At 28.2% G+C, this 10,070-nt stretch overlaps 2 protein-coding genes across 2 annotated transcripts; both read left to right on the top strand.

The window, feature by feature from the left end:
* The first annotated feature begins 4,166 nt into the window (after positions 1–4,166).
* Positions 4,167–4,952, top strand: LOC108694918. The gene has a single exon (XM_018204612.1). The coding sequence runs from the start codon at positions 4,167–4,169 to the stop codon at positions 4,950–4,952; it is 786 nt and encodes a 261-aa protein (XP_018060101.1).
* A 140-nt stretch (positions 4,953–5,092) lies between these two features.
* On the top strand, positions 5,093–5,522 carry LOC108694916 (putative gustatory receptor 28b). Its single transcript, XM_018204610.1, has 3 exons — positions 5,093–5,161; positions 5,234–5,323; positions 5,403–5,522. The coding sequence occupies exons 1-3, from the start codon at positions 5,093–5,095 to the stop codon at positions 5,520–5,522; spliced, it is 279 nt and encodes a 92-aa protein (XP_018060099.1).
* The last annotated feature ends 4,548 nt before the right edge of the window (positions 5,523–10,070 follow it).

Raw genomic sequence — 10,070 nt, 5'->3', positions numbered from 1 at the left:
AGAGAGAGAGAGAGAGAGAGAGAGAGAGAGAGAGAGAGAGAGAGAGAGAGAGAGAGAGATTTATGCCGGATAATGGTATTCTCGCTGTGTCTTGCCATATGAATTGTCGGTTTTTTAGAGATAGGATAGTAGTCGAATTTAGAATATCATTTACGTGTGTCATCTTGAGATCCCACTATCATCTTCTTTCTCTTCGGTCACTGTTGTCAGTCACATTGTCTCGTCGGTCAGCAACGAGTTTTCTTTTTTGGATACTTTTTTCTTTCCCAGACTGCGTCAAAAAGACGCAGACTTACGCGAACTTAATTATTTAAAAAATTACATGATAACTTTTTGATGTTGATTTTTATCTTTTTTTACTCGAAAATTTTAATCAATATTATAGGACCATCGTTGTTATAAACAAAATTTGACATTATGATAGAATATATCTTAACTTTATTGCTTTTATATTTTATACGAAATATTAGTATATTATTAAAGATAATATTAAAAGATAATATTAAAATCTATATTAAAAAGTCAAATTCTACAAATGTATAATCATATTTTTGTTGAAAATAATTATGTCAATTTTAAATTATGTTCCAGTTCTTTAATTAAATTGACTGAGGAACAATTTCATTACAGTTTAACGATTGTCTATTTGTTTTCAAGTTCAGTTACTATAACATTTTGATTTTATTGAATCATCACATTTATGGTTGAATAAAACCGTACAACTTTTATTTAAATAATTTTTTCTATCTTTTAAACTTCTGATATTCGTTTCGAATGAAAAATATCGTTTTTTTTCAAAGAGATGTTTCACTCTTTAAACATGAGTTAGCGCACGTATAAAAGAATATATGTCTCTTAGATTTTTGTGTTTTACAATATATTTCATGGAGAATCAAATCGTTTTCAGATAGTTATGAAACTTTTCTTGTAAGTAACATTCATGGTAACGCACTTTTGAAATAACGATAACGATTTTACTAGTTTCTTTTATCGTTATTTTCTTTCTAACTACTTAAAAGTTTAGTTGTAACTGTAGCTCTAGAAAACAGAAATGAAATATTAACGATCTGATTGGCTATCTAAATCACGCGATCACAACGGCTTTTTTTCATTCACAGTTCACACGTATACATAAATTAACTTTCTATAATATATAGTGACACGAGATCACGTGAGATTCTATGTTAATAAATATTCTTGTGGAAAAAAGATTATATGATATAATCTTTACAATATATTTAATTTCTTAAAATAAAATTTTTTTTGTATCATATCTCACAAGTTAAATATATGTTTATAATGCAGATTACAAACAATATTATTTTTTTATTATAATATAATTTTACTCTTAGGGTATTCACGATGAGTCATTCGTATCTTGTTTCTTTTCTTAGAAATACTGCGCCTGGTTAAATAATTCTTTTTTTTATCCTTTCCTTCTTTTTAAATATTAATTACAACTTCATAAATGTTTTTTAAAGATGTAACTTCGTTTCTAAAATTTTTATTGTGCGCAAAAGTATTTGTAGGCAATCAAGCTGTACGCAATAATAAATATAAGCAATCGAACTGTACGCAAAAGTGATATAGGCAAACGATATTATAGGCAAACGATACTGTAGGCAATCGATTTTTTTTTTTAGGTAAATGCAATTATATTAAAATTTATAACAAGATTACAAACCATAGAGAAAATCCTGTTTAAACACAATTAGTTTTAGCAAGTACAAATCTAAATGCGGATTCTTTGTAGATAAAAACGAGTATTGCATTGCTCGTCGCAAACAGATGTTATAGCGTCTCAGTAGGACGTTGACCCATATTCCGAAGTGCGTTCGACTCGGAGTATTCATCTCTGTGCGGGTACCTGAGAATCTAAGCGTCCTTCCTAATACCCTCTTTAACATGATAAAGTATGGTACTACAAAATTCGGAAAAATTCTTGAAAGAAAGAACTTGAAAAGAAAATAAACAATTTTTGCCATTTGATGTTTTTTTTTGTAAAGTTGATTGTTTTTTTGTATAGTATTGTACAGTGTAGTCATTTGAAGTAGGCTGTCTCAAAGTCTGCAAAATACTCATTGACGGCGACAAATGACTTCTTCATTTGACGAGAATTTCTTCCCACCGAGCCAAGTTTTTAAGTTTGGGAACAGAAAGAAGTCACACGGGGCCAAATCCGGAGAATAGGGTGGATGAGGAATCAATTCATAGCCCAATTCGTAGTTTTGTCATTGCAACGGTCGACTTGTGGGACGGCGCGTTGTCTTGATGGAAGAGACTTTTTTGCGCGCCAATCTCGCTTCAAATGACAACCAAACGTGAACTATGCGTCCTTTCTGGCTGAAATTTGGCCTGAAGGGGTTCGAAGAGTGGATCTTTCGAGATGTCGCGTCATCAAATGAATTGTAGCGCCATTTCATGGAAATTTACCAAACTTATCAAACGACCCACATATAACCTGAACTTAAATATATTTTGCTTTACTACTGTAATTTTTATGGATAGGCTAGAAGAAAACTTTTGTAAAATTATTATATCTTCCAAAAAAAAATTAATTATTATATTCTATAATTAAAATATGAATATCCAAAAAAAATATTTCTACATAAATCACGAAAATAAGTATGAAAAAAAGTATTAATAATGTGATAAAAAGTTTAATAATGTAATAGACAAAAACTAATCAGCTTTAAATTGAAAATTGTTGCAAGAATATCCGTCTGATTCAAAATATAATTTTTACGTATGTTTAGAAATATTTAATATTATCAAAAGCTTACATAGATTAACATTATAAATTATATTTGAAAGTTTTAAGTCTATATGTTTATACAGATAAGATGAATAAACTTTAGATGAATAAACTGGAAGTAATATAAAGTTCTTTTTTACGTAAAGAAATATTTCATGTAATTGTGAACCGTGCATAAAATGTATGCACTCATTATTTTAAAAGAAGTTTGTTAAGAAGTTAATTTAATGCTAAAATGTTTATATACAATTCATAAGAACTCCAAATGATGATAATAATATTGACATTGGTGACTATATAATATTGACATTGATGACTATACTATGCAATTATGCAGAATTATTATTTCGAGTATATTCGCGCTATAATTAACTGGCATTACAGTTGGAAAAATAACGAATTATTGTGTATATATATCATGTCATATATATACATATATAGATGATAAATATTTCAGTGAATATCATTCTAACAATAATATCGTATAATACAATCGGCTATTTTCATCAGGATCCATATCGACTAAAACAGAGTTAAATTATCGACTTCGTGTTCCTTATCACGCGTTTATAACTTCTATAAATTTAATATTTAATAATGTTTTGCAAATGCTTACGAGACAGGTTCGTAGAAGCATCGCTATATGCTCAGTGCTACTTTGTAGAGAAGTATATAGCACAACGTCAATCTGGAGGCACTGATAGTGTCTCGGCGCTAAGGTATCAAAATACATGTGAATATTTGGATTTGTAATTAGTTGTATATGATGTTCAAACGATCGTAATTAATTTGGATACAAAGCAATTGGATAGATCGATAAAATAAAATGGACGCCTCTTAAATTATTTATTTATAAATGGTTTATGCGTGAAACATTTTAGTAAAAAAAGTATATTTAAAGTATACAAATTAAAAAAATCTTTATATGCAAATGTTTTGAAAAAAAAAATATTAAGAAGATTGAACTGAAAATTTCCTAAAGGAAATACTTATAAATTACGAAACAGAAGGTAATATGGATAAATTGACAAGACTTAATGAAAAGAAGTAAACATTAACTAGAATTAAAAAATTATGAAAGAAGATAGTCATTGCAAAAATGTCTTCGATTAAGAATTCAACTTTCATGGACGTCAATAAAATCTCAAATTCCTTTAGAAATATAAATAAAGAGAATTCTATTGCAGAAAAAAATAGTGAACAGAAAGAGAACAAAATAAAATCAGAACTACATCAAGATTTATTTTGGACGTTCAGAATATTGATAGTGTTCTTCAAGCTTATCGGTCTCGCTACATTCGTCCACCGAATCGTCATATACAAAAAGAGAACGTTATACACATTTCAATATTCCAAATTAGGAATCGTTTACAATGTTGTACTGAGTAGCTTAATGATAGCTTCGAACTATATGTCTATACCATACAGAATTAATGATGATTACGCTGAGAAGAATTTGACTGTAGGCATCAAGATTCTGCAAACTGTACTTGGTACCCTGGTGATTTGCGTGACTTTGATTAGCTACTGCATCAACCAGAAGTCCTTGGTGCGGATCGCCAATCAATTGATCACCGTCGAGGACGAAATAGATCGTATATATGATCTATATTATCCGCTACAACGACAGCGTATCTTCTACACTATAATGATCGTTTGCGTCTTGAAGATTAACCTGCTGATACTTCTCCTGTTCACTGAGATCCTGGTCTTCCATACGGGTCCAGTCTCATGGCTGACAGACGTTTTGCCAACATTTCACGTGGGTTGGCTATTCATACAGTACTTCCTATTGGTGACGATCATTCAGACAGATTTCGCTGATGTGAATCGAGCGATACAAAGTCTCATCAGAATCAATACATCTGATCTTCAACTGCAATCTCTCTATCGAACACATATCATAGTCAACAATTCGACCATTCATCAACTGTTGCAATTGCGAAATGTGCATTGCCATCTCTGTAAAATCACTGAGGATGTGTCGAGTTTCTATTCACTACCACTACTATTCGGCATTGTTTTTTTCTTTCTGACACTCATATATTCTGGTTACTTTTTTTTCTCGTTTCTGTTGACTGATGATATCTTAAATTATTCTTATAATATTGGTGTCATCATCTGGATAATATTTCTGATTTATCCCATCTATCTCCTCACCAGTAAAATTACGAGGATTTTAATCGAGGTAGAATAATCAATATAATAAGATTTTAATCGCATTTTAATCAGATTGTTTTAATCGAGGAAACAAAATATTTTTATCAGTAAATAAAATCCCAAATATTTTAACGAAATATTTCCCAAATATTACGAAATATTACAAATTTATTGTAGATGAAGAAAACGGGTAATATAGTGCATGATCTTTTAAATTGTGCAATCGGGAAAGAGATAAAAGCAGAGGTAAAAAACAAAATTAAAACTTTTTCAGAAACGGTATTCATCGTAACGACATTTATCATAAATATGTTACAGCTCAAGAAATTTTCGTTTCAATTGCTACATCGCAAAATACAGTTTACAGCTAACGGATATTTTATGCTCGATAATACTTTTCTTCATTCGGTAAGAATATTAAAAATATCATGTAAGTAATTTAATAAATTAAATTTTTTAAATTAATAATTTTGATTATCTTTCTCAGCTAATTGGCACAGTGGTGACATATTTGATAATATTTGTGCAATTTCAAATGGAAAGCTCACGTTCATCAATCAGACAGCAATGTAACTATACAGAGAGAGATTTAAAAGAAGCGGAATAATAAATCAAAGATAAGAAAAAATATAATGAGAAATATCACAACATCTTAAATTGGGATCTAAAATCCAATTAAATGTAATTAATAATCACGCAGAATTGCAGTTCTGAAACTTCTTATTGTAACTTCCTAATCAGTTCTGATTTATAAAACTAGAAAACAAAAAATGGAAATATATTATATTTAAATTAATATTGTTAATTAATTAATTTATTTAACAATTAAATTAAATAAGGCTCGAATAGAATAAATCAATTAATATTATTATATTAATTTTACTTAAGTAAAAAATTATTGAAAACCAATATTCAGCGATTTTTAGTAATTAATATATTATTAACTATTGCGAAAATTGCAAAATGGACTTTTTAACTCAATTTGGTTCTCTCTATATCAGCACATGAAATATTTGGCAATTAGAATACCCTATATAGGCACACATATTGCAACATATGTATTTTGTAATGGGAAAGTAAATCTTTCAGTTTTAATTGCACATTATTTATTTAAAGTAAGGCAATATGATTAAAGACACAATGATAGGCATTAGCTACTTTCCTTATCAACTTGAAAATTAATTATTGAGACGCAGTTTTTTCTACCTAATCACAATCATTTAATATTACATCGGCGGTATAGCCTATTCATTTTCGCGAATTTCGTCATATTTCGATGCATGAAACCGTAATCTTCGAAGATCACTGGGGGAAAGTATATTTCCCCTAATTAACTCATTGAAGACCACCGTTGAAACACATTAGCATACATATCATACATGATTTTTATTAGATTATTCTTAGGAGCCGTCCATATATTACATAAGCAAATTTATGGCCATTTTTAATCCCCTCTTTCTTTCATGTAAATAAGTGTAAGAATTTTTGAAGGCCCCCCACTACTTTTAATTACGTAAGATTTTTCATGCCATGCAAAAAAAGTCTAATTTGCTGATGTCATTGACAGTTTTGACTTGACTTTTTTGTCATATTAAAACTAATTGCAACGCAATAATACGTTTTTTTCAACATTATTAAACGAATCATACGATTTCATTGAAAAAATTGTGCCAAAACGAACTATTATTAATAATGTCAGCAAATTAAGTATATTTTTAATCTAAAATATATTGTGAGACAATAAATATATAAATACAATATGTTGTTGGCAAAATTAATATTTTCTTTTATATTACTGTATAATTTTTTTCCTTAATGCTGAATTGCACTTTTTGCATTACATTAAATTGGTTTAATACAATAGATTAAAACAACCTTCTTAGCAAACATCATGTTACATGTAAGTTGTAATTTCCCATTCAACAATATAACTGTATAATATATCTATGTCACTGCATCATGAACAGATTCAAAACTTTTTTGCAAATAATATTCATCGTTTTTTCAGCAGCAAATAAAAATGTTTCATATAGGGATATGTACGATTCCTTCTTCCCCTCTCCTCCTCATGTAAGCATTCGTATTACTCTCCCTTTCCTAATTATGCTTACGTAATATATGGATGGCCCCTTATATTATATATTATATTCACAACTGAATTTTGTTATTTGCACATTTATTTTCGCACCTAAGATTGCAGCATGCCTTCCCTTTTCTTTCGTATTTGTCTCATTACGATACAATACTTTGGGCTCCAAATTTATTATTTTATACTGAGTTAATATTATCTAATCTTCGCCTAATAAATAAATTTTATGTAAGATTTTAAATGACTCATATACACAGGGTTACGCATTCTTTACGTAAAAATATATTTAAAAGTACGCACAACAATATTTTCCAGTGCGATATAAATATTTCATATTATTTTAACCAAGGATAGGAAGAACACATTAAGTGGCCCATTCTATTATAGGAATCGGAGAAGGTTGTAGGGTCTAGAAAATTGACCAATCGATTATTCTTCTCATATTTGACTGTGTTGGTCAATTTCCTATGACTTAAGACTCTATGACCGTCTGCGACTCTTATTGATAGATCTCGCATTACTGTTATTTTTTATAGTAATTTTGTATTTAATAATATTCTTGAGACTTCCTTGCTATATAAAGATTATGCGTTTCGTGGGATTTTTCCGTGATCCATTCTTGGCATGTCATCGTTTCGTGAACCTTGCAGTTCACTTCGTCAGGACAAGGAGCACCTTGATGTATTTACTTTACAATTTCTTTTTCATGACAGATAATGATAATGCTAAAGAAAGTTACTTTTGAAGAATAACTTGTTACCATTATGCGTTTCTGATAAATTAACTTATTACTTCACACATGTATAAAAGTATTTATGTCATCATTATTTTATGTGGTCACGCAACTTATTAGTAATGAGTTTACATACGACTTATCCAATTCTGATGTTGTCATTACCATCATAAAAAATTGTAAAATCATTATCAAATTGTTATTATAGGAAAAGTACAGGTAACGGTATTACAAGTTTATTTTCTATTCCTGGTTTAATTATAGATCTTCAACTTTCTTATGAGTTAAATACATATACTGTAAAAACGTAATCTTTTTTATTCCATGATATTAAAATATATTTTCTCAAACTACTTATTAGCAAAAAAATGGCTATATAAAATTACATACAATGAGAATATTTTGCCTAATTATTCAGTTTCCTAAAAATTTCATATAAATATTGACGCGATAAATTATTCCATTTTAATAATTAACTGAATTAAGTAGTCAAATTTTTAGAAATGAAATTCTTAATCATCGATGTGTCGCAGATCGTTTGAGAAAAGATTTTTTTCTATACATTCTGGATCCGTACAAGTTACTTGTTAATGCAAATATTCAATCGAAAAACTTCAAAATTATTTATCTCTGTTATGTTATATAAGTTTAATATAAAAGTTTAATATAAAAAATGGATTATAATTTAATAAATTATTTTTTGTTATAAATTACATTAAAAAATAATTTCTTTTAAGAACAGCATATACTTATAAGAATTTTCATTTAATTAATTTAAATAATAAACTTATTCTTAACAAACGACTGTTTAATTATTTAACAGAATATCTTAATTGCTATTTAGGAAATAGTTCATAGTTAAATAATCATCTAATAAATATTATCTATCGCTGATTTTTTCATTAAGAATTCCATTAAGGAAATTTCCGTAAGGTATTACATTTGCTTTTAATGATTGATACTTTCCTTGAATCGTATTAAATTTACCTGAAATATCGAAGTGAAGTGTATATTAATTCTTTTTAAGTTAATCTTTACGACTTTTTTAAATAAATTTCTTTCAATAATCTCCCTTATATGCTTTTCCTTAAAAAAGGGGGCAAAGTGTAGAAGATTGAATTTCGTTTATTGATTATAAATTATCTAAGAATTTATAAAATTTACATATTAGACGTTATATAAATAGAAAGAAACATACAAATATTTTATATGCAACATGTATACATTGTATGTATATATTTTATATGCATAATATATGTTACATTTGTATATATATTCACAGGTTGTCTCTAAAGCCGGCGGCACACCATACTTTTTGCATATTACCATATTGTGCCAGCACTGCAGCTAATACAAGCAAGTACGCGAATCCAGCTAGCAATTCGGCAGGAAAGAATGCATCATCTGCCACCGGCCACATGACCACTTCTTATGTCCTTCTACAAAAAATTTGTTTAGACAAATGTTAAATGATTTATCGAAGCACAAATAAATAAAGACCAAATAGATTTTTCATTATCAGTTGAAAGTTATGGCAATTTTTTAAGTGGAATTATATTATTTCTTTGTATAATATTTTTTCTAATTATACTATATGTAAAAGGTAGAGATATTGAAAAATCTTAAAAATCATTGATTTACGAGATATTTTGTATTTTATTCTAGCACATTTTGATATAAAATATAAATGTCTTTTAATAAACAATTAATTTTTTGACAATCATACCTTAATACCCAGCCAGAAATGATAATGCAATTGATGTCGATTAATAATACGTCATTATGTAATTATTAATTAATAGAACGAGGACTTAGGTAGATGCGAAGCTTTGTGGAGAATGTGTGAGAATAAATAGTGAATTAATATAGAACAATAAGAAACGCGAATTTCTAGCTATCATTTTATAAACCTTGATAATTTTCAAGAGAGATATTTTGAGAAATTATATTTAAAAAACCTAAATTATATTTATAAAACCATTATTAGAAAGATCTAATGTAAATATATAATTTATGTGTATTTGCATTAAAACAGATAACTAGAATAGATAATTCACGAGTATATACAGGATGTTTGATAAGTAACGATGAAATTCTCGCATAGGGGTAGAGCGGACTGAACTGATCGAAAAATCCTCTACCATTTTGTAATTTTCCCAATAACAAGATATTAATTTCTAAAATCACCGAATATTGGTTTTTAATAATTTTTTATTCAAATACGATTAACTTTATAGAAAAAGCAACAGAAAAATTGTTTATTTTCTTCTCATAGAGCTCTAAGAATTTTTTCAGAATTTTTCGTCAATTTTTTAGTACTGCATTTTCATATA

Source organism: Atta colombica, unplaced genomic scaffold, assembly GCF_001594045.1.
Source record: "Atta colombica isolate Treedump-2 unplaced genomic scaffold, Acol1.0 scaffold126, whole genome shotgun sequence".
Lineage (NCBI taxonomy): Eukaryota > Metazoa > Arthropoda > Insecta > Hymenoptera > Formicidae > Atta > Atta colombica.
Note: the sequence above shows the minus strand (reverse complement) of the source record. Positions and strands in the feature narration are given on the sequence as shown.